The 26,186-nt window shown below is 40.6% G+C and overlaps 1 protein-coding gene across 1 annotated transcript; it reads right to left on the reverse strand.

The window, feature by feature from the left end:
• Positions 1-818: 818 nt before the first annotated feature.
• On the reverse strand, positions 819-24,989 carry LOC120554302 (ubiquitin-protein ligase E3A-like). The gene is made up of 11 exons (XM_039793117.1): positions 24,680-24,989; positions 23,994-24,038; positions 21,422-21,726; positions 19,987-21,239; positions 19,052-19,196; positions 17,763-17,968; positions 17,403-17,567; positions 12,346-12,501; positions 12,174-12,247; positions 9,724-9,867; positions 819-5,259 (listed from the first exon to the last, which is right to left on the reverse strand). The coding sequence occupies exons 1-11, from the start codon at positions 24,754-24,756 to the stop codon at positions 5,139-5,141; spliced, it is 2,691 nt and encodes an 896-aa protein (XP_039649051.1). The 5' UTR covers positions 24,757-24,989; the 3' UTR covers positions 819-5,138.
• Between the last annotated feature and the right edge of the window lie 1,197 nt (positions 24,990-26,186).

The raw sequence follows: 26,186 nt of genomic DNA on the forward strand, positions 1-26,186 counted from the left end.
GTCGATAACAGCAGCCACCCTGGTCAGGAACCAAACTTTATTCACATCCAGTGGCATTTGAAAATGAAATGTAATGACTTTAGTAATCCCCTGACTTTTTATCTAGAGCCAGAAGCAGGTCACAAATTTTCACTTATCCAATGTTAATATCGCAAAATTTTTTGGATGGATTGGCACACAACTTCATACAGACTGTAATGAACTTGTGGTTCACAGAGCATAAATCCTACTGACTACAGTGATCCTTTACTTTTTTCTTACATTTCTCTAGCACCACCAGAAGGTCGACACTTTTGGTTCAGATTGAAATGTCTCAACTGGATGGACTGATATGAAATATGGTACACATATCCCCCCTCAGGATGAATTGTAATAAGTCAAGTGATCCCCTGACTTGTCATCTAGCACCATCACTAATTCAAAATTTGTTTATGTCCGAATACCTGCAAAAATAATAACATTCCCATTAGCTGCACTTTGTGTTTATTGCTAATTAGCAATATATGTTAACATTGCCTGCTACATATCAACATGTTGTTGTTAGCACATTGCTGGTCTCATGCTAGCATTTAGCCCAAAGCACCAATGTACAGCAGCTGGCTTGGCTTCAGACTCTAAAGGTTAGCTCCTTAGCAAGACATACATTTCATGTTTGTGATGTAAATATTTGAGTGTATTCAGTAGACAAGGTTTAATGACAGAAGTTATTCCGTACCTAAGCGACATTGACTGGGATTAACAATAAACAGCTAAACATGGCTAAGATTCATTGTCATGATACCAAAGGACTTGTGGACTCAAATCAGGATAAGGCAATACAAGTTGGAAAAAAGCTGTCATCTTTATTTAGCATGTTTTCACAGCACTGAATACTTGTTGCCTTTCATCAGTTTGTATCTTTTAGAATGGAACTGTTAAGTCAAACCAATGAATGAAAACTGCTTCCCTTTCCAAAATCAGGTTGACCTTTCACCTTTTACCTTTACAAGCCTTTAGAGCCCTTTCACATGTCCATGTAAGCATCTTCAGCATTACAAAACGGAGGTACAAAGTAACGTTAAACAGCTAAAACCAGACCTGGGCTCAAAACAGTTGTAAGTAATCCTTAACCTTTGTTTTAACATACACAGTTTCACATGATCGAGGTTACTGCAGTATAACAATGCCAGCTAAGTCGTTAATCGCACAAACATACAGTATACTGTTGTGACTTTCCAACCCAGTTCACGGTTTGTCCACATTTCCAGAGACTCCATGTACTGTCCAAAGTAACTTCAATAAAGGCTAAAAACAAGCAATGAAAAGTATTCTCCAACAACATTTTGCCCAGGTCCAATGAGAAAGTAAGAGCAATGGAACAGACGGAATGGCTCAGGGTTGTTGTGTACTGCTGTGGTCTCAGCACTGTGGTTTAGTGGTATGTTGTGGGCACCATCGCGCTCACAAATTGTGCAGTGTTTAAAGAAAAAAAAAGAAAAAAAGAAGACGGTCCTTTTAAAGACACATCACCAGCACAGCAGGAACCTCATAGTTAGACAGCGTGAGAAGTCACAGATTCAATCTCCAAAGACAATACATACCAACAACCACTACTGAATAGCCCAGGACAACACACAGAACACCACTCTGCTCTGAACAACTTGTCAATGACCATCAGCAACAAAGTTGTAGTCCTTTGAATATACCAAAACTGTTTTTTAAATGAAAGACATAATAATAATCTGGCTCAACAAAAAAATCTTTACTCTCCAATCAATAGTTTCCAGGAGCTTTCAACCACATCTCTTGGTTTTCATCAATGGATGTAGTTTGCTCAGTTGTTATCAAGCTGGCTAAGGTGTAGTGATGTGACCAGAGAAAATAACTTTGGTTGCATGATAACAGGTGGTCTTATATGGGCAGAGATGGTAAGCTCTGTCTCTGTTCAAATATGGTCTGTGGTGTCAGATGTGAATGTCTTTCTCCAGCTGTCCAGTGACTCCTGGTCCAAGACCTTGGACCTCTTCCCAGTGGATGCTGTGAATGGTTTTGGTCTGTTCGCAGACAGTTGATGTTGCCCGTTTCTGGTGTTCATTCAGTCTCTTAAAGGTCCTTGACATTAAAACCGAAATAGTTAGATAAAGATCATGGAGGACATTCACATTCTACACCAAAAACCATCTTGGAACAGAGACAGGGGTTACCATCTCCCTCCCATGTAAGACAACTTGGTATCCCGTAATTGAAGATCCATATGTAGGTCAAGTGATGTCCACCTGAGCCAGCTTCATTTACTGATGAGGACTATGAGATGTGGTTGAAAGGTTAGTAAGTGGACTTTAATATAAATGCTATACGATTTAATAGCAAATCTAAAGCTGGGGGGACACTGTTAAGACAGCTTTACAGCAGTCTGCAGGGCATATTTTTCCCAAATCATCTCAACCACTTATTTGGAAGTAAAACAAAAAGGTACATTTATTTTATAAAATTTTTAGTCATGTTTTAGTGTATACTTTACATTTTTGATTCCCATGTTCAAATGTATGCTATAGTTTGAGTTTTTAGGATGTATTTTTCACTCCATTACTTACATTCATTTCCACCCAATATGAAACTCTATAAGCAGACTCTTGAAATGTGCACGAGTTGTGTACTCTATCAAAATGAACATGAAATCTGTGTTGTCAGTCTTAATTAAAGTCTGGCTTGTGAATGATAAACTGCACTGCCCTAGAATGATTAACTTGAACAAAAAGTATTGCAGACTCGATGTTTACTCTTCTCAAAACTCTAATTGATCTTCATATTTTACTGGATGCACGGAATGGTAGAAATAATTTAAATGTCAAAGGTTTGCAAAAGGATTGGCTGTAATGTATGTGGGTATACATGTATAAACACCTTTAAAAAGGACATGCACAGTGACCTACCATACTTACCATAGTTACTGGGTGAGCAAAACGCAACAAACTGCTAAAATTTATATTTCAGGGGAGTCCATTTTATTTTCAAATAAGTGGTTTGATTTGGTTAAACTGTACCGTTTAAACCCGTTCGGGTGGCTGACGATGCTTTTCCCTTATGTACTCTATCGACAGTGTCAGTATAGTCTGTGTGCAAGAACACCATGCAGACATTACTCAAGTTCTTTACAGGTATTCAACTGGACAAAAACAGAACTATCAAACAATTGGCCTGATCTGTGGGAGGATGATTTCACAGTTGATATTCCAATTAATGTTGAACAGAAAAAAAGACCGTGGTTACAGCTGTTTTCACTCTCATTGAATGTGACAAATCCAAATATACGTAAATCTGATCACAGTGATGTGTCCACACAGTACAGTCTCCCCCAGAGTCAGAGAATATCAATGTCATCTCTGTGCATTCAGTACAGCAGTACATAGGTCCAGGACATGTTTATCCTAGCTTTGAACAAAGACTGGGAGCAGGGGATCACAGTTAGCCTAGCCTTGCTACATAATGTTATACTAAAAGATACAATGTGACAGCTATAGAATGTGGATTTTTGTTCTACAGAACTAGGTTAACTGTTTTTTGCCTGCTTACAATCTTTAAGATACGTTCAACTGGATGCAAACGAGATGACATTTAAATTCATCCCCTACTTAATGGTGGATAACATGCCGAACAAGCACATTTCACAAAATTTAATATTTTCTTTAAATGTTTTCCCATCTCTCATAAGCATATATCAGTGAGAGATCAGATCAAACCATACACTTACACTGATATTATTTTCCATTGTGGGTCTAACAGCAAAGGAAGGACTGATAGGAACATATCAGGGGCTTATCTGAGACTCAGTGGCTACAGGATTGACTGACCCTGGATTGCAGCTTTACACAACAATTAGTTTGTTCAGATTGTGCTTAGACTACTGACCTCACTTGCCCAGTGTCCGATCACAGTGCCATCCATCTGGCATGGCAATGTGAATACAAACACGTCGGCCTGTCAGGTCATTTGTCGTGTTGTCAGAAGATTCATGATGCATTAAAATGACAGTTGTAACCACAACCTTGAGACTAAGGCCAAATGGACTTAAGATCACAAGCTACCAAAGCTTTGCCAGTACACACTGTTTTCTTGACTCTACATGTGGAGTTCCAGATAAATTGAAGTTATATTGAACAGAGACTCTGCAGTGTGAGACTAGGTTGGCACAAGAAGAGTTCTATGCCTGGATCTGAGAACATCATCAGTGACCGGTCTACATGTGTACATCCTCCAAAACGTGCAGAATACGGTATCGTAGTTCCAACCGCACTGATGTATAAATACTGTTTTTATTTAGAATTGTCAACACAGGAAGACATGGAAATAAAATGCTTCAAACAATCATGGCAACCTGTAGCCAAAAAAACAAACATTCTGAAAATGTCTAAGTGCACTTACACAGCTCTGACAAGATTTTAGTCTAACCTGCGGTGTGTTCCCCCCCCCCAGGAAAAAAGGCCAAAAAATAAAAACAGCTATTTCATAATGTGCCATTTTGGACTAGATAGAATCAATAGCCGATGGCTGTGAGTGGAATGGTCAGCGAGAGCTCTTTCTTCTGTTGGGAATACAATATTTTGTAGTAAAGACTAGTCTAAAACTAGATTATCTCTGTCAATTGTCTATGAACAAGGTCAGGTCTACTTTAACACATTTTTTTTTTTTTCTTCAATGGGGTTGATATTGACTTGTTAATGCATCGTCCCAAATTTACAGTTTAATAATAACCCTTCCCCTTTCCCAAGTAAGGAAGCTATCACAACAGGCAGGCATGAAAAATAACCCATTTTAACCTTAAAATAAATAATAAGGAAATGATTCTCTCTGTACAAAGAAAAAAAAAAAAAAAAAAAAAGGGAGGCTGCTGCACATTCACATAATGTGGATGTGGGGGTGGGTATTTTGATCAGGAGGTCTCTGTGCTTACACTGACTGATGTGGGATGATGCAGGCACAGTAGAAGAACTACTGGAGCGCTCTATTGGAACCATTTCTCCTCTTTCATTATTGACTTGCTTTTCCTCAAAACATACTCTGGTCTGTCTTTTGTCACCTTTTGATAAAGGAAGGGCAGAGCAGGGTTTGATGGGCTTTCTGAGAAGGAGTCCGTTTTGCTGTGTGTTTGGAGCAGGGGCTCAGAGCATGCCAAACCCTTTGGCATAGGTGATGGCTTTCAGCAGTCTCTCCCTCAGCTTCTCCTTGCTACTGTACTCTGGCAGCAGCAGCACATTAAAGCAAGTGTGAGACGTCGGTAACCTGCCAAGACAAAACAACATTGTACAACATTTATAAAGCCGCGCGTATGCCTGGTTCCGTTTTATAAATCGTAATCATTGTGGAGCTAGGCGCACACACAAGCCTCATTTCCACTCCCGCAGTTCGCCATGAATGGATCGGTGAGGTTCTCCAACCGTGCCAGAGCTGCGGTCATTGCGCGTGACTATTGCGCATAGCCGTAGCTATTTATAGCAACCATACCACTAATTCATCATGTTTCTGCAAACCACCATCGCGGTAAGATCTTAACAATCATTATTATTAAAACGTCAGAAGGATGATCAATGATTCATTCATAGTAAATTGACAGTGATTTAATATATTTTGAAACTGACTTTACAAAGTGCTTCACAATTCAGGATCAAATTAAATGATCATTAACAGGGAGATAATGCTCAAATGTCAATAAAAAGAATTATGAAATTCATCACTCATAAATAATTTAAAATAATGTTTATAAATTTAGTGACAGAGTGACATTACACAGAACACTGTAGCTATAAATATCAATACAGTACATTATTTTGTTATTGATAGTTTTATCAGATGATAGTTATACTACATATTAAAACATAAAATCATCCTTAATACACCCATAAGTTAAAATTAATTATTTCTGTGGACCTAAAATCATTGTTTTATTTGTTGGCCTTTGTACCCTCAAACAATTGACAACACCCAAGGCCAAGTGGCCTTGCCCCTGAAATTGTGAAATTTGTCTGTACAGCAGGGCTACCAGATGATTTTCACCCAACTGGTTGTACACTTTGGTCTCATTTATACTTTATCAAAAAGTGTTGTACAGATGTTAGTAGCACCACTCTGTATGTGTGCCACAGCTCAGACTCAGACTGATTTCAAGACTTAGGCGTTAAAGCTAGAGTGCGTAGTTTCTGTCGCCCCATGAGGAATTCTAAGTAATGACAACAAAACTGTCGGCGCGTCCACATGATACAAGCCTTACGTAATCACGCACGTGCCCCCATCCCTCCTCCGCGCAGTTGCTAGTAGCCAAGGAGGAAAAAATAATAATAACAATGGACTAATTAATTAGCTTTGTAGCAACTCATTTGGCAATGGCTTGAATGTAACGGACATTTATTAATATCAAAAAGTTAAGCACTAAATAGGCCTGTCGCGATAGTCAATAAATCGAGTTATCGCATGATAAGAAAAAATGAGCTCGATAATTTTTCCGGCCGCGATAATTTCCGTTTGCATGCTTGTTTATTTTCCTCGTTTCTCCCTCTCTCTCTCTACCAAAGAGACTGGAGGACCACTCTCGGTTCCTTAGCGTAACGAGGAGTGAACCCTCTTGTCAGGCGCATGGTCTTTGTGTGGGCGGTAGGCTACTCCAGGCGGAGAGAGCGAGAGAGTTGGAGCAGGGTTTCCTGCAGCACTTTGCAGTTAAGGCGCCGTCAAAAAGAAAGTATATGAGCGATATCCACCGTGTTACTCGCGTCCCGTTTTCTCCGTTTCATTCCAAACCACACAGCTGACAACCTGCAGGTGGAGACTGTGGAGACGCGCTCGGACATACACCCGCTGTGGACTCTTCAGTCTCGCAAGCGGTTTCAGGAAAGTGGCTCCATGTGTCCGACAATGCACCGAACATTAACGGTACAAGCCTACAGCTGTCCGCGGACCGCGAGTTTGGAAAGTGTGTGTGTGTGTGTGTGGTGTGTGTGTGTGTGTGTGTGTGTGTGTGTCTGTGTGTGGCGGCCCCACGAAGCTCCGACCTGCAGAGGAGTAGAAGCCGCACCGTCGCCAAAATGAAGGCTGAAAAACAGAACTATTTTGGTACATTTACGCCGCGTGGCAGCTAGCCATACATTTAGATTTTATTTTTTTATTATATATTATTTAAATGTAATATTTAGTGTTAAATAATTGTAAAATGTAGTACAGAGTCTCTAGTCTGAGAACTTACGTGTCACAAACGGCAATTCCACAACTGTAGCCTACATCAGCGTGAAAGACGACATACCAAAGGAGATCAAAGACATATTGTGGATATTTAAAATGTCTTCCAGTTCCAGTGTTAAATATTCTTTAGAAATAAAAGTGTATTGATCTTTGAAAAGGTGTACCTGTAGTAGTAGTAGTAGTAGTAGTAGTAGTAGTAGTAGTAGTAGTAGTATTATTAGTATTAGGCCTATTATTTGGACATTATCATTATATTAGATGCAAATGGTCTCTCGATGACAATATTATCGTTTATCGCAATAATTTCTGGGACAATTTATCGTCCAGCAAAATTTGTTATCGTGACAGGCCTAGCACTAAAGCTAAAAGCCAGCACAGCATCCTCATTCAATTCAAAGTCAACACTGTGTTGGCACAGTGGAGTGATTCCACAGAGGTCCAGGAAAAAAGAAAAGCAGGATCATTTTCACAGCTTGCTGAGTACTATTTACCCGTTTCTTAAAAGGGATACTTCACCGATTTAGCATTCAGCTTTGTATCAGTAGAAACCCGATAGTATTTCTGAATGACCGTGCTTCCCTCCCTCATGTCCCCCTGAGACGAGAGATCTCTGCATTTGGGGCCTGGAAAAAATCTTCCGATGACGTAAAATGACGATTTTTGCGTCATCGGAAGATTTTTGGGCCAGAGGCAAAGGACTACAGCCAGTAGTAGGATCTACTTCCGTATGTTTTCAACACGCCGAAAGGGTTGGACTGCCGAGTCTGGCCGCGAGGTATTCGAATGAAACGACTGTCGACCATCTTGAATCTTCGCTAAACAGGCTTTCGGTTTTCAGCAGAAAACATTTACAACAATTATCTGCATTCAAATTACCGGACGTGTGTACCACCGGGATACATCGGTACAGATCGGAGAATATGGAAGGAACGTTATTACAGACGCAATACCGGCACACTACACTACACACTACTGAGACCTGCACGGAGACCAGCGGTGTTGCTCAATGCCGCTAGCCGGCTAGGGGACATCCTCATCGGCTAGGTGGAAAGCTAACGCTAGCTGTCCACCTGTCCCAGCCATCCTGCTTGCAAGTGTCTGCTCATTAAACAACAAGCTGGACTACATCCTCCTTCAACGAAAATCCCAACGTGAGTTCAGTGACTGCTGTGTTTTTGTTGTTGTGGAAACATGCCTGAACAACAGTGTACCGGAACCGGGACTATCCAGCTACCAGGCTGCTCTCGCCGGCCCGTGGAGGTGGGCTGTGTTAAACGGACTGGTGTAGAAATAAAATCCAACTAGCTACTGCTAACTGCTAACTGCTGGTGGAGCTTGTGACTGTTAAATGCCGACCATTCGACATTCCACGCTAATTCACGGCTGCGTTTATACTCTGTGTTTAGCTACACAAATGATAGTATGCGTTAGCTGAACTTTACGGATCCTGCTTGCAAGTGTCCGCTCATTTAGACCACAAACTGGACTACATCCAACTTCAACGACACTCCCAACGTGAGTTCAGAGACTGCCGTGTTTTTGTTGTGGTGGAAACCTGCCTGAATAGTGTACCGGACTGTCCAGCTACCAGGCCTGCTAGCCCTCCGAGCTAGAGATGCTCTGTCGCCAGGTAAAAGAGGTGGGCTGTGTTAACACCGAGTGGCGCAGAAATGTGGTGATTTGTATCCATTTAACTGCTAACTGCTGGTGGAGTTTGTGACTGTTAAATGCCGACCATTCTACATTACACACTAATTCACGGCTGTGTTTATGCTCAGTGTTTACAGCCCACCAAGCGCTAATGCTAGTATGCGTTAGCTGAACTTTACGGAGTCTATAAAGTGTGTGTACTAAATGTAGCCTGTTTCGTATGTCGTTTTTATATAATGTCGTTTTTATATATGTTAAATGTGTAACACCACTTGAGTCACGATGAAACGTTGTTTCGTGTATATGGTTGAAATGACATTAAAACACGCTTGAGTTGAGTTGAATGCCTCTGTCGGTTTGTCAAGCAGTAGGCGTGGCTTGGGAGTGGACTCAAAGCAACGAAGCAGGTGCATTCTGGGATTTGGTGTTTTTCATCCATATAAGACCAAAACACATTTTCTGGCTTTTCTCGGCCTAGAAGGCACCAATTTCAATTTTTTTTTCACATTTCTACTACATAAGTGACCCAATTTAAAGATATATTCAGCTTTCCAGCGGTGAAATATTCCTTTAAGTAAAGCATAGTGTAGCAAGCAGGTCAACCAGGTTTACTTGCTCACTCAAGCCTAATGAAGTGATTGACACATTCAAAGGGACATTACTATTTTAAAATCCCTGGAAGAGAGTGACGAGAAAATGACGCTGTTAGTTCAAAATTCAAATCAATCACTTTAAGGAGCAGAAAGTCATAAATCTTCAAGTAACAAAATGACTGTCTGCACAAACACTTTATAAAAACTGTGTGACATGACATGAGTACATCACAGGAAGAGCCAAAGAGCAGCATAATGGATAGAGGTGGTTCACCTGTCAGTGTCAGGGCCATTCTTGGCAATGATCATCTTCAGCTTGCCCAGCCCACCCACAGGTGCTCTGTCAGTGCCGGTGGTGAACTGCAGGAAGAAACGCTTCTGCTCCTCACCAAACGAATGCAACGTTTCCCAAAACTCCCTACAATGCAAACGAGCATCCCCGACAGTCAAAAAGAGTGCAGTGAAAACATTTAAAAATATAAGGATCCAATGGAATTAATAACAATCCTCATATCAAACAACAAAGACATGATGTTATGTGTTGTACATTTTAACTCCTATTAAAAGTTGACTTTTAAGTTTACTTAACTGTTGTCCAAACATCAACTAATAGAAAGGGTGATACCTCAAATTTGACAAATAAAAGCTGTAAACAAATGTCATTATTTCCACAATTATCCTGCACATCTCTGCAAGAAGCAGGGAACCTGTTTCCAGGTCAATAAGGTCTTGCACATTGGGTATGCATTTAAACCAGGGGTTGATGCATAGACTGTGTAAGTGAAGCCAAAATATCTCGAAGACCCCTAGTGGCTGGCTGCAGTATAGGTCATAAATCCCACCCCCCTCCATGTTAGTAGATGTGACATGGGCCAAACTTTCAAAAGATGGTTTCTGTTGTTTTAGGTAGTTCTTATCTCGCTGATGTATTTCCAAGTGTTCATTTCCCTGATAAGTTTGGGTTTTATTACTTACTTAATGCCATAATAGGGTGAAAAGTCTATCGGTCAAGTCGAACAGTTTACAGCCGTTTCCATCAGCCTTCAGGCTGAACAGGAAGTCACAGAAACACTCACATCCTGTTGGGTCCGATTCCGATTTAAAATTTTTTTTATCAGACCCATATATCAGCCTGTACACAGTCTCCAGTTGTTTTTATTATGACAGAGTAGCTGTCAAAATGCTCTACATGCGATCTGTTGCTGATGTTAATAACCGACAGACTGTAGATGATCTGTAATCTGAACTGAAAATGTAGTCTCTCTGACTTCTAAACATAAATATCAGCCACACAATATGTGTTCTGTACAGAATAAGCCTTTAAATTAGACAAATAGTAATTAAAATCCCTCCAATTCACATACCTGTCAAGTATCCCGTTTTGGCCGGGAAAGTCCCGTATTTTACCCTTCTTTCCCGCCGTCCTCCCGTAAAAAATAATAATAATACCCCGGGCCCGAGCGGAGTAAAAAAAAAAAGAAAAAAACATTCCCAATCTGAGCTCTGTCACTAGCCTTGCGATAACTGCCACCTGCAGTAGGCAGTAGCCTACTACAGGTACTGTAGGTGGCAGTTGTCGCGAGGTTAGTGTGTGAGGTCAGATGATGCGGGGGGGAAAAAAAAAAACAGAGACGGATGATGGCCGTTGCCGTAGACAGTCTATGTGCGCTGCCAAAACTTATGAAGGCTTTACTATGCATTTCCCATAGCAATGCAAGTTCAGAAAGGGTGTTTAGCATGGTACGAAAGATTGTTACAGAGAATAGGATGACGTTAGACAAGAGAACTGTCTACTCTCATGTAAAATTCACCACTCTGGCCCATCCCACAAATACACTCCTTCCAAAACAGTCTTAAAGAATGCAAAGTCAGCAACAAATTTGTACAATAACTCACTAAAAGAGTAAAGAAAAGTTATGTGAAATGAAAAGAAAAACTGTAAAAGAAAAGCAATATGAAATGAAAAGAATGTGTGGAATGAAAATAAAATGTAAATATAAAGACAAGCAATGTTATAAATTCTAAATGTTTTCAGCATTTTGCACCAAGTGGTGATTTTAGCTTTCTTGTACACCTGTCTTAAAATGTAAGGGATACTGGAGCTTGGTTGGGGTGGTGGGACTGCTCGCGGTGGGCGCCGGAAAATTTCCCTTATTTTCAAATCAAAAACTTGACAGGTATGAATTCAAAAACAATAAAAAGTTTTTATAAAACGTCATCATGTTGAGTCAATTCTGAACCAGTCAGCTGAGAGCCAGGGGTTTCCTATCATGGCCTGGGTCCGCCTGGGTCTTGCAGTTGGTTGAAAGGAGCTGCGCTGCCTACGTTTTAAACCTGTGGCCACCTTAATCTCGTTGCCCACGTGTGCATGACGTCAGAGCAAGTCGGAATCAAGTCGGATACAAATCTATCACACATGCATTAGGTGGCGATCGCCGGTGATCGACTGTCTACAGACCTGGCTCATCTCGATTGAGCCTATTGACCCACAATTGGTTGGGAGGTGTATGAGCAGGAATTCGCTCACGCAGCTACTCAGCAGATCACTGCTGCGCAAACTCCAAAATTACAAGATGGCAGCGCCTGTATCCAGGATATTTGGGCTTCACTTACAGTACAGTGGGAGGAAGTGGAGACACGTCGTCCATCTTTATCTTTACAGTCTATGATTTAAACCATATTCATAATTTTGGTGCACATGTACCAACAAACACATTTTCTTACTTGATGATTCGAGAATCTCTGTTGTAACCTCCATCATACTCTGTTGTTTCTTCAAGTGCTAGGAAGTCCAGGTTCTGCAGTATATGACAGAAATAGAAAAAATGGAAATTAAGCTTTTAAGCAAATTTAAATTACTTACTAAGCTACTCAAATGTCTGCTGACAAATCTCACCCTGCTTCCACAGATCAGGAGCTCGATTTCCTCTGGTCTGAACAGGTATTTGAGTGGAGACTCGTTGGTGACCATGTGGAAGCCTCTCCTGAAAGCTTTGAACTGCTTCTCCACACTTTTGTTCAGCATGTATTCTGCATACTGAGCCACAAACTCCTGCACAAACGCAAATCAACAGGAACAGTTACTTTTTGTCAAAAACCTGATGAGTACTTCTGGCTTTCAAGGGAACATTTTCCCACCTAGTTGTATCTAGCCTTCAGGGAAGTAACACCATGTTACCAGGCTCTACCAGTGTACTATAATGACCTCAAAAATGAGCCACGGACTTTCTAAAAGGTGCATCCACTACTAAAACATCTCTTGCCACACTCGTACAATGCAGGAGAATGGAATTAAATGTTTCTCAGCACTGAAACATCCAACAGCAAAACACCTTACCAGAAAAAAAATCCCTGTGACTGAGGGGAATATTATAACATGTCAAGTCTGTCAAGAAATAATTGATAATAAGCATTATTAGTCCTGACTGTATGTCATATGTCAGAAATAATGACAAGCAGCCAGAAACAGGAGGGAAATGTTGCATCTTGCATCGTAATACTACGAAGGACAGCTATTTTGTAGTAATTTTTGGCTGGGCCACAGAAAGAGCTCGGGGGCCAGCCCATATAAGGCTGCGTTCAGACCGGCAAACAGCGATTCAGTGATTTTCCGCGGGAGTGTTACTTAAATGACCCATTAGTCTGATGTCCTGTTGACTCAGTTTTCAACTGGCATTAACATCCGTACTGAGTGATTGGATCACAAGTGGACAGCTCTAAATACTGGTGAAAACTCTCAGGACGCAGTGAGGATGCATTGAGATCGGATAGCAAACACATTTGAAGGTGGTTTGAGCCGCACAATGTCCACAATCTAATAGCAGTGAGAACGGGAATGTGTCCTGTGTCCACATTAAAGACCACCTACTCAATTGTAAATGGAACTATGTGCTCATTCAAAGTAGCCTAAAGCTTCAGACACACTGACCAGACGGCCGACCCTCGGCAGAAAAGGCAGATGAACTGATCAGTCTCCCCAAGTTCAAAAAAAGAGCCTCGGAACACACCAAAGCGACGAGATGAAATACGTCTCCATAACAGCAGGCGGCGCAAATCTGTATCGTCGCCCCCAAAAATGAAAACCGGCAGATGATTGGACGAACGCGGGTCTAGTTTCTCCGGAAATTCAAAGACAGACTGTCATGGCAGCTTGTTCAGAATACAATCTCATATTGTACTAAAATAGTTCACCCAAACGTGTTTCTGAAAACATTTTAAGCGAGAAGGCCATGCAGTTGCTGAATCTGTCTTCATTTCAGATCAACAAAGGCCAGTTTAAAAGATTTGTCATATTTTGAGAGACTCTAGTCACGCTCATTCCGCTCCCCGTTTCCGGGTTAGCACTCTACCAATCAGATGGGTCATTTGAGTACGACTTCCGGCAGTGCCCTCCCCGCCGATTATACAGTACAGGCCAAAAGTTTGGACACACCTTCTCATTCAATGAGTTTCCTTTATTTTCATGACTATTTACGTTGTAGATTCTCACTGAAGGCATCAAAACTATGAATGAACACATGTGGAATTATGTACTTAACAAAAAAGTGTGAAATAACTGAAAACACGTCTTATATTTTAGATTCCTCAAAGTAGCCACCCTTTGCTTTTTTGATAGCACTGCAAACCCTTGGTATTCTCTCAATGAGCTTCATGAGGTAGTCACCGGAAATGGTTTTCTCTTCACAGGTGTGCCTTGTCAGGGTTAATTAGTGGAATTTGTACCCTTATTAATAGGGTTGGGACCATCAGTTGTGTTGTGCAGAAGTCAGGTTGATACACAGCCGACAGCCCTATTGGACAACGGTTAGAATTCATATTATGGCAAGAACCAATCAGTTAAGTAAAGAGAAACGAGAAGCCATCACTACTTTAACAAATGAAGGTCAGTCAGTCCGGAAAATTGCGAAAACTTTGAATGTGAAAGTGCGGTTGCAAAAACCATCAAGCGCTACAACGAAACTGGCTCACATGAGGACCGCCCCAGGAAAGGAAGACCAAGAGTCACCTCTGCTGCTGAGGATAAGTTCATCCGAGTCACCAGCCTCAGAAATCGCAAGTTAACAGCAGCTCAGATTAGAGACACATCAGCAGCATCAGACACATCTCTAGAACAACTGTTAAGAGGAGACTGCGCGAATCAGGCCTTCATGATCAAATAGATGCTAGGAAACCACTGCTAAGGGGAGGCAACAAGCAGAAGAGATTTGTTTGGGCCAAGAAACACAAGGAATGGACATTAGACCAGTGGAAATCTGTGCTTTGGTCTGATGAGTCCAAATTTGAGATCTTTGGTTCCAACCGCCATGTCTTTGTGCGTCACAGAAAAGGTGAATGGATGGATTCTACATGCCTGGTTCCCACCGTGAAGCATGGAGGAGGAGGTGTGATGGTGTGGGGGTGCTTTGCTGGTGACACTGTTGGGGGATTTATTCAAAATTGAAGACATACTGAACCAGCATGGCTACCACAGCATCCTGCAGCGACATGCCATCCCATCCGGTTTGCGTTTAGTTGGGCCATCATTTATTTTTCAACAGGACAATGACCCCAAACACACACTAGAATATAAGACATGTTTTCAGTTATTTCACACTTTTTTGTTAAGTACATAATTCCACAGGTGTTCATTCATAGTTTTGATGCCTTCAGTGAGAATCTACAATGTAAATAGTCATGAAAATAAAAGGAAACACATTGAATGAGAAGGTGTGTCCAAACTTTTGGCCTGTACTGTACATGTCAAATCGGCCAAAATGAAGGCAGACAGCCCCTCGGGCCGGACGACGGCACGGAACACACCGAACAGACTCGAGTCACTGACCTCGCCAGGCAGTCCAACAGCCGGTTATCGGCTCGGTGTGTCCGGGCCTTTATTCTCATGTCACATAAACCACTGAGAGTGAATTGTGTGTTTTGGATGTTATTATCATATACTGTTAGTGATGTGTCAGTGTTTTTGTTCCTGCATGCTGCCTGCTCCTATAACCCCGGCTGTCTTGAGCTCTCTGCAGCGCTGTTGCCTTGAAAATAACACTATTTTTAGTTTCATAAAACGTCCCCAAATTCACCAATATGTACGACATTACTACAAAACTTCCTGCTATTATGTTGTCTCCTTCGGTCATTTATTAGTCTCGCATTACCAGAGCTACACAGCGCTGTATGGAGTTGAGGGTGAAATGAGTGGTCAAAGCAGCGGCAGTGCATAACTCGTCGAGTTGGAGCATTCCCATTGGCTGTTGCTCTTTAAAAATTATTTGGCATGACAGTCAGCTGGTAACGTCTTTGGCTCCCCTACCGCTGTTCAAATCAGCTACTCCACCATGCTGCTGTTGTTGCTGCCACTGCCGTTTTAATGAAAAGGACTACCTGGGCTCAAATTTACAGGGAGAAAAAAAAAATAATGCTCGACTTTACTCCTGACTGGTGTGTGTATGTTGAGTTAAAACTTAGATGAGATCAACTCACTAAAATACCAGAAAGGAGAAGGCTATTTACTATGAAGAACGGAAAATCATCTTTAAAATAGAACCATCTGAAAGTAGTGTAAGGAAACGATGCCAGAGGGACTTCACTTTGAGTTTTAAACTTGGAGCACCACTTAAGAGAGTGGGCTGTCATCCGTTCTCTCGGCAAAGAAGTCTTCCTGTGGTGGGGAAGCGAAGGGCCCAAGCAAACGGCTGCTGCTGGCTGGCTAGTTAGCTAGCTGGCTGGCTGATTTCACCCACCATGCTTTCATGCTACACTGGTTACAGAAAATGAGCCAAACAAAGTTAACAGGGCTCCAGACTGCGACCAAATGGTCGCATTTTGCGACCAAAATTTTAGAATGTGCGACTAAATTTTACAGCCAGTCGCACATGTGCAACCAATAAATTTGCCCCCTTTTTTACACTTAAACGTGGAAATTTCGGTACCTGAGAGCGTGTAAGCACAAAGCTTATCTGTAATATCTGCATAGTGACAGAGAGCGGAGCTCCGTCGCTCAACACAACTACCGGCGTACAGAGGTGACGGACGCAGCGCTACGTCGGCTCTGCAGTTTTGTTGAAGTTACAGTTAGTCACGGAAATGCCGATGAAGTGGTTACAAGTGTGGTTATATTTTTTCATAACTTCACACAAACAGCATTTGCGCGATATTATTTTAATATCGAGTAGCGGTCGCGGGACTGTTGACGTTACACTTCCTGTGAGTCAAGCAGGCACAACGTTGGTTTATCTGCCCTGGGGACTGACTGACAGGCTGAAGGCAGCTTGAGTTCTACAGCACCTTTCGGCACAAGGCGAAGGCAATTTAAAGTGCTTTACCTGAAACATTAAAGAGCAATTAAAAGACGGTCATGATGAAAATAAAACAGGGGAAAAAAGAATAAAAATTTTTTTTTTTTTTTTTTTTTTTTTTTTTTTTTTTTTTTTTTTTTTTATATATTACAAAAAAAGTGTCATTAATTAATTGCACTCTTTCCATGCCTTCTTCCCGGTTTCCCTTCTTGTTAAAACTTTACAACTGCACAGCAGCCCCAAAATAAAATGTGAAACTAAATTTGAAACAGCACATTGTAATTTCTGCATCTATTATCAAAGTGTTTATTACTAATACAGTGGAAATTAGTATAAATGTGAATATTTGGTTAGCATGTTGATTTACGCTGTGTGCCCCTAAATTTTGTGGTTGCGCCCCTAAAATTTTCAGTTGGGGGCCACTGTGCTCCTAGTGAAAAAAGTTAGTCTGGAGCCCTGGTTAAAGTTAGAAGTTAGTAGTTCAGCTTTTGAATTCTTGCAGAACTCTCATATCTACTGTCATACAGTCCTGTGGTTGGTATGCTTTATTTTCACAACCCATACAAACCGCACCAGAGTTCATTTAGATGCAGACCAAGACCCTGCTTTAGCTCTCAAAAAAAGTTTTCAATACAGTTCGCAAATGCTTCATGTTTTCTGTTTGGCTCACCTTTCTGTTTTCATTTGTGACTGGAATCTTGTCCCCATTTTCCCTTAAATCATACATGAGTGGGTTCCCAAACAGGTCTGTCTGGGAAATCTGGAAAGTGATCATCATGTCCTCCTCCACGCTGCCCTCATACTCCAGCAGCTCCTTCAGACTCTGGTATAGAACCTTTACAACACAGTTCAGCACAGTCGGATATCATATAGCATTGCTTAACAAGTGACAAACATGGGTGTTCAAAAAAGTGAACTTCCAGCATGAAAACGGCATGGTGTTAAAAGTTTGTAGCTATGGATTTGCTCCATAGCTACATGAATTATACAGCTAAAGAGCAATAACAACATTTGGTGAGGTAGCTCTTACCGGGTTGGCATCAGCCAAGTCCCTGAAAGTTCCTTTCTTGCCCATCAGCTTCCTGTAGACCACCATAGGAAAGTGGACATCCAGAATACAGTTGTTATAGATGGCCAGACCAAGAACGATGCCAATCAGAGTGTACTGGCCCTCATTTTCGAGTGATGACGAGTTGAACCAAAACAGTTTGGTGCGCTCGTCGTATGTGAACATGCCTGCAGGAGGAAAAGATAACATGGAAAAAGTGTTAATACGTATATAAAAAATTAGGGCTGTCAATCGATTTAAATATTTTATTTTTTAAATGCAATTTAAGAAGGATTAACTATAGCCTACAATTATTTGCAATAGTAGCCTTATCTAGATGATGCCCTATTTAAAATCTTGTTTAAACCCAGGCCTATGGCATCTAAAAGTACAGTATCTATTTAATATTATATAGTAATATTTCACATCATTAATATAATTATATATATTAACCATACCATATATTTTTGAACACTAATATTTTATATATGACAAACAATAGTGCTGATGTAGATACACCAATATTCAATTATATCATTTTAATTACTTATTATCATTCAGGTCTATTTTTGTTCAATTGTATTTGTTTGTTTATCTATTTATCTTCATTATTATCATCGTCTCTGCCACAATTGTTATACCACTCTACTAAGGTTCACTAAACATGTACGCCTTGCTTTACACACTTTCCCTACACGGTGTCTGTCATGTCGACATTCAACATAACTGCTGTATATATTGTCTGTAATTATCTTTATGTCTATGTATGCTGATGATGATGATGCACAAGCTGATGTGTGGTGAGCGTCTGGCGTTGTAAGGCTGCCATGCATCACCCAGGTATGTGCTACACATTGGTGGTGGTAGAAAGTAGTCCCCCCCCCTCAAATGATCGGATTTGAAACCAAATCCTCTAAACGATTCCAATAAAAAAACGACTCTACTGGAATCGTAATTTTTGAAACGATTCCAAGTAGGAATCGGTTCTCGATGCCCAATCCTACCCCACCCGAAGCGCTTTGAGTGTCTATGATAAAGCACTATACTGTATAAATGTACTGAATTATTATTATTATTATTATTATTATTATTATTATTATTATGTGTATTGTTTACTCTATATGTCACCTTTTTATTGTACACTATCTTCACAAATAAAATAAAATAGAATAAAATACAGTACGTGCTGTTATTGTCTTTGAATTATCAAGTGTGTTTCCAACTCATACTATTAACTTTTCAACATATATAGTTGTTGTGCATTTTCTTACCAATATCTGGATTAAAGATCTCCTCCACCACCAGCTGGAAGAACTCTTTGGAAACGCCTCCTTCATCAACACCTTGCTCTCCTTCAAACTCCACATACAGCTGCTTCTTCAAGTCTGCAGGATTCTCCATTGCTATCATTTCAAGCTACAGAGACACAAGAGAAACAGATCAGTGCAATGTGTTTTGTACTAAACTAAATGTATTAGAAAGGGGCCTTGATTAGGGCTGGGTATCGTTCAGAATCTTTCGATCCGGTGCCAATTTCAATACCGCAGTTTCAATACCGATTCCTAACGATACTTTTTTCGATACCATGTTTTAAAATTCATTTCAACATCAACAAAAATACATTAAACACAAAGCTTTTATTTTCCAACTTAATTGTGAATGAAAACAGTTATCAAAATTAAAAAAATCTGGTAAAACTGCTCACTCAGAGTAACATTAATAAAGTGCCTTGCAAGCTCAGCCTGTCAGTCAGTCATCAGGGCAGAGAAACCACCGCTGTGGCTGCTTGTCTAAGAGGAAGTGTAACGGCAACAGCACCGCGACCGCTTTCGGCTCGCCATTAATATCAGATCGCAGCAAACGCTGTCTGCATGAAGTTTAAAAAAAAAAACTATAACCACACTTGAGACCAACCGTGACTCTCCGTGACTTCAACAAAACTGCAAACAGTTTACTCCGTCCGCACCTCTCCGTGTGTGCGTGTGTCGGTCGGAGCTCCGCTCTGTGTCAACATGCAGAGAGGAAAGATAAGCTTGCGCTTACGCGCTCAGATGCTTTTGGAACCGAAATTTGGCACCGAAAGATAAAGAATTTTTCGATACTCTTAGGATTGGAGTATTTTTTTCGATACCATAAAAGTATCGACGTTCGGTACCCAGCCCTAGCCTTGATATTAATTGGATGTATTGAACTGGCACACTCATACCCTGACCAGAGCGTCGTCAATGATGTGGTCTCGCCGCACTTTGAGCCTCAGGTAGGGATTGAGCTGCTGACCTTGCACCAAACTGTAGAGCACAGTTATACGCCGCTCACTGTACATGCGGATGCGGTTGTCGTAGTAAAGGCCCAGGTTCTTGGTGACGGGATTCAGGATGAAGGGGCAGGTCATAAAGGAGAACTTGTTTTCAGTTTCAACCTTAAAGAAAGTGTAGTCCTTGTCCATCTCCAGCACCTCGTTTAGAGGCTCATTGACAAACTCCTCAAAGACAATGAGTGGCCGTCTGCAATCGTTTGTGCGGATCCCTAACTCCGTCTCCACCGGGTCCACCCGAGGGCCCTTCTTGTTCCGCCGTTCCTCGCCCAGCAACTCCTGCAGGGTAAGTTCACTAGACTCTGGGATGGGCTCCTCGTCCTCATCCTCGTTGTGCTCTACATCTAGGTCGCCGCCCAGCACGTTTGCATAGTAGACGATCTTCAAGCACTTGGTGGCCGCCACTACTGCGTCATCATCGTTGACCAGGTTGCGGCTGTTGAACTCGTTACTGATCACCTTGTAGGTAATGAGCTGCTGGAAGGTCTCTACCATGCGCCGAATCTGCCCTGCGCTGTAGTGTGACCACAAGCTTGCCAACTTGGCCTGAGCTGCCAGTGGGAGTTTGCTCATGGCCTTGCAGAACTGCGGGAGGGCGATCTCCAGGTACTCTGGGCTGTGGAGGTTGCTGTTTTCCATCACTATAACAAACAGGTTCAGGTAGTTTGGGTCTCGTGAGTACACATTGTGGTATGTCAGATCACACTCTACGTTGGGTGAGAGGTAGACCAGCGCATTCAGGAAGGCGGCTTCTATCTTCTCATTGGAGAGCAGGCGCTCGTAGACCCGCCGCACTGCTTCAATGTCCACCGACACCTCATCAGGGGACAGCTTTTGGACATCATTTTCCCCTGAGGAGCCCTCTCCGAGCCTTGATGATGAAGAGGAGGCAGGGGAGTCCTCCTCCATAGCTGTAGCGGAACAGGCAGCAGCCTCCTTCTCATCCTCATCCTTGTCCTCATCCTTACCTTGGAGGGACTTGAGCTCCTCCTTAGTGTGAGATTTGGACCTCCGGAAGCTCTGCACCAGGCCCTCAGCACTGGAGAACACCCTACCTATTACCCTGATCAGAGGCGAGTAATCTTCTTTCTCTCCACAGATGTCCAAGATCTCATACACTTTCTCCTCTGTCAGGTAATTTACATCTATATACAGAATCAAACATCACATGGTTAAAAATTGTAGGAAAACAAAACTAACATTAAAAACTAACTACATTAACAGATTAAACTCTCCACTGTCATAAGCTGTATGAATGTAACAGCATATTCTGCTCTATTGTATTCAGCAACAGTGTGTAAATCCTGAATGTCTGGCATCAACTCACCTTTGAAATTGTCCCGTACAGAGTGGACATCTTTATGGTTCAACTTCCTGTTGCCGCAGTCTGAGTTGCTGTGAGCACTGCTCTCTAGGTAGTTTGAGGCAGTGCCTTTCTTTGAGGGGTGGGGGTCACATAGCTTAGCGTTGACCTTGTAGAGCTCCAAGGCTTTGACCGCCGCTGCGTTGTTATCCATGCGGTTGAAGCCGACTGATGAGGCACACCAGGAGTTGGAGCACGACTCATTCCCACAGCCCTCAGTTAACTGGTGGTAATAGCGCTCTATTAGATGTTTGGCAGCTGCTCGCTTCCTGCATTCAGAGGTAAGGCACAAAAGGTTATAAGTACTGGGTTGATCCACTTTTTTTAAATCATTAATAGCAGTTGGTACAATATGGGATGGATTGGTATAAAGAATTCTTCCCATGTTTAAACTTAGGAATCATTTGAGTTTTCATCTGACAACTCAAGACCGTTTTATGACTGCAGTTTTAGTTGTGAGAGTGCTAAAATACAGAGCCTTAATAAATATATCATTACATCCATTACATTTTGGTTACATTTTTTTTGAATGATGGACTTCCATACTTTCCCTTCTCTATTCTCTTCATATTATTAAAACGGCAAGTTCAATATGTTGAGCTTTTTTTTTTTTTCAACGCCGTTGACGCGAACATTATTTGAAAGTCAAAAACTCATAATTCCAGGTAATTTTAATTATTTTGTACTGTCGGGTAGCTTAAAAGTACCATAATAATTAGGGTTGGGCATCGAGAACCGATTCCTACTTGGAATCGTTTAAAAAATTAAGATTCCATCGGAATCGTTTCTTTATTGGAATCGTTTGGTTTCAAATCTGATCATGGGTTCCAAATTTAACATGCGCAAGTTTTGGTTTCTGTAGCGGCCAGGTGCTTGTTGTGTTGCAGCCATGGAGCACAGTAAGCGGCGCTCTAATGTGGCTTTATTTTACATTGAAAAACCACCATTGAGTCAAAATAAAACCTTCCTCTTATTTGTGAAATAAGCATGTGACCCGTTTCAACTCCACCCCTCAAAGAATTGGAATCGAGAACCGATAAGAACCAGAATCAAAAGGAAGAATTGGAATCAGAATTGTTAAAATCCAAACGATGCCCAACCCTAATAATAATAATAATAATAATAATAATAATAATAATAATAATAGATCATCATTTATTCAGTTTACATTATTTTAGTATTAATAATCTAATGGAAAGTAACTAGTAACTAATGTTGTCATATAATTGTAGTCGAGTAAAATGTACAATATTGGCTTCCAAAATTAGTTAAGTAGCATAAAAAAGTAAAGTACCTCAAAATTGTACTTAAGTACAGTAGTTTAGTAAATTTACTCAATAACTTTCCACCACTGTTGAAATGATATGGAAATGTGTGTTGTTGATTTTTTATTTGATAAACGTAGGGGTAGGCTTTAGGACACAATTTAGACATTATGAGGTTTAGAGTCTGGACCTTTGCTGGGAGGAAATTTTCAGCAACTGGACCTCTTAGACTATTAATTAAATACTCCTGTGATAGAGACTGGGAGCTTGATACCAGTGTCAATTTTGGAGTTAAATGAATCCAATATTGATATATCAGGTGGTATGAATTTATTAACATAAACACAAAGTTTCTCCAAACATTTTTGGTTTGGCGCTCTTAAATTTGAACATAAAAGTACATTCTTGACCTTGTCAGTAGTAGTTTGACAAAACAATTTCAACTCAAGGTCTACTTCAAGCACTAGCCTTGTACCGTTTTCTACCATATCTATCAGTCTTCTTCATTGCTGATGAAGACCATTTGTTTTTTAAACTGTACTGTGCACCTTAATAATAATTTAATTCAGACCATCTTCAAACTGTTTAACCCTTGTCGACCATGCATGGTTTTTTGGGTCAAAATTTAAAATTAATACTTTTTTCACTTTTCCTCAATGTTTTTGAAGTTTTGCCGGCTTTTTTTGGTACTTCTCGGTGTTTGTCACTTTTTCAGATGTCTGTCGATTCTTTCTGCGCTTTAAGTTTTTTTTTTTTTTTCAAATATTATAAAATTGAATAAAACACCCAAATTCAATTAAGTAGTCAACTGATCATATATTTTACTTGTAAAGACCGTTGTATGGAACCATCCACGTTATTTGTTTTGACAATTTGGTTGACAGAAACCCAAATTTCAGATATATAAACTTTTTGAAAATGGGTCAAATTTGACCTGAAGACAACAGGAGGTTTGAAATAAACAATGCTCAGTGCTACTTAATGCACACCACTGCAACAGGATCAACTTGTAATAATATATTATCAAAGACCTCTTTGATTTTAGCATGGTAGTGTCAGTTTGTTTCAAAGTTCTATCACTATGGTTCACGATGTACATATAAAATGGTTGTAACAAACAGTCAACAGGACTTTGACGGCAAGAAAAGAAAACAAGAAGTGAGAACAGACAAAAACAATAGTGGTCTGAGCTGCTGGTGTGGAGGGACGATCTTAAGTAAGCTCAAAGACACACGTATGTACTAGTGTAGTGTAAAATGAATTTCACTTACATTCGGCTTGCTTCTGGGTTTTCTATTTCAGGCTCCTCGTATTCTCTAATTAAACAACAGACAATAACGATCAGAACCACAGCAGAGGTCACGCTGCGTTGCATTTACATGAAAATTAAAACAATAATGTTGCCTCTCTGTTGGTTTCATTAGGGACTCCGGGGCAATTTTAGAACATTTTTCATTTAAAAATCGCGTGTGCCTTATTTACGATGAGAAATTACATTAGAGTCGGTGTCTTGTAGAACCAGGTTAGCCTAGGGCCACAGTCAGTGTATTTTGCTAAATGTGTAGCCATGGTTAAGAACCATACGCTGTTATTGATTGTCAAAATTAGCGTTTAACAAAATCATACATTGCAATCTTAGAGGAGCAATAGGGCTAACTTAAACAAGTAGGATAAATGACAGGGACCTGAACATCATAACGCTGCCTTAGCAAGCTAATCTAGCAAGAAATAGCTAGCCCGCCGGCCTTATTTCAACTATTATTCATGCAGATATAACATTTCCAAAGTAGTAACAAATTTCACTTTCTAATCAACCAATGTCTCCCATGAACTCTGCCTTATTATACTGATAAAACAGAGCTCTACAGAGCTAGTAGCAACATCTAGCTAGCTATCACTTCCAGTGCTTCTCTTAGCATCTCCAGCATCCCCGACTCTTTCCTGTTGGCGTCCCCACCTATATGGTCCTCCTGTGGGGCTAGTCTCGGCCTGTGGTGGCGCACACTCACAGTCCTCCTTCTCGTCGGAATTCATACGAGACTTTATCCTCAGTTGTTTGAGATTTTGTTGCTGTCTGTGAATGTATCAAGTCCTCCACAGGTTGACTACAACTTCAACAGCACGACGGTTTAAGTCTAAACAGGCAGCGACGAAGAATTTGTTATTCAAAACTTCATTCACGGCCTTTCTACAGCAGGCTCCTTCCTCTGCTTGAGGTTCACAGCCATCTTGACTTCACCATCAACCCACGTCCCACAATGCACTGCATTCAAGCTACAAGACCTACTGGAACGGATCATAATGCTAAATGGATCTGGACTCATCATATTCATTATGATACCGTGACTGAACTGAGCACTGGCTGATTTATGACAAATACATCTTTATATAGTATACAATGCTATACTATATACTTATAATATATAATATTTACTGTTTAACATAAGTGTATAATGCAGTGATGCAACAATACAATAAACTACATTTTCCATATTTCTTTTTCTTTTTTTTAAATTAACTGTCCATGAAAGCCTTTTGTTCTCTGTGAAGGTTAAATAGCCTACTCAAGGAGGTGTTGTGGCTTAGTTGGTTAAAGTGAATGTATAGCAAACAGGGATCCTGGGGTTCAAATCCCAGCAGCACATTGCTGTTGCAGAGATTACATCTGTTTGCATTTCATCCACGTACCCTGGTAGCAAATAAAAAAGGTAAAAAACATAAAAAAGGATAACTGTTTACCCTGGCATATGACATTTACACAAACACTACATTAACAACCAAGGCTTTAATAGTACATAAGCCCAGCATTGAAAATGTAACTTAAGTAAAATTATGATCAGGAAAATGTACAGTTAAAATACTCAATGCAGAAAAATCCCAACCCACTTGCAACCAAAATCCTCACATTTTAGAAACAGGAAACGATCAAAACAGTTCTTTCATCTCTTTCTCTTACCCATATGTTGTTGGGTAGTTTATAATAAAAGTATCCTATTTTATAAACTACATGGGTTTTGTGTGCAAAAATCTTAATTTGTAAAGTAAATAATAATGTAAGATGCCAGATTAATGTAGTGTAGTAAAAAGTACAATATTTCTCTTTGAAATGTAGTGGGGTAGAAAAAGTGGCATGAAAAGTAAAGACTCGAGTAAGTAGTCCTAGTGGTTTGGTTTTTCGGAGGAGAACGAGACTAAAGGAGGAAAACAAATTTTTCAAGGGAAATTAAAAACGGAAGACACTGTTAACAACTCAAAAGAGCGCAGTATGTTAAGGCAAAAACCCTTTCTCTATCCCATATGCAACAGATTAACCATTTTACCACCATAAAACGTATACCAAAAATGCAATCGTATTTTTTTAGCAGGCGCAAAGACATAGACACCTATCCATCTGACCACAGTTTATTATTATTATTAGTGATATCAAATAATCTTTAGTTGTATTTCAAATTAGTCGAGTTGGG

This window comes from Perca fluviatilis, chromosome 24 (genome assembly GCF_010015445.1).
Source record: "Perca fluviatilis chromosome 24, GENO_Pfluv_1.0, whole genome shotgun sequence".
NCBI lineage: Eukaryota > Metazoa > Chordata > Actinopteri > Perciformes > Percidae > Perca > Perca fluviatilis.

Coding starts and splice junctions, on each gene's coding strand:
- LOC120554302 (XM_039793117.1), bottom strand. CDS start 24,756: ATGAATTCCGACGAGAAGGAGGACTGTGAGTGTGCGCCACCACAGGCC. Junction 12,248..12,345: donor TCCTGATCTGTGGAAGCAGG/GTGAGATTTGTC, acceptor CATATACTGCAG/AACCTGGACTTCCTAGCACT. Junction 9,868..12,173: donor AGAGATTCTCGAATCATCAA/GTAAGAAAATGT, acceptor TTTGCATTGTAG/GGAGTTTTGGGAAACGTTGC.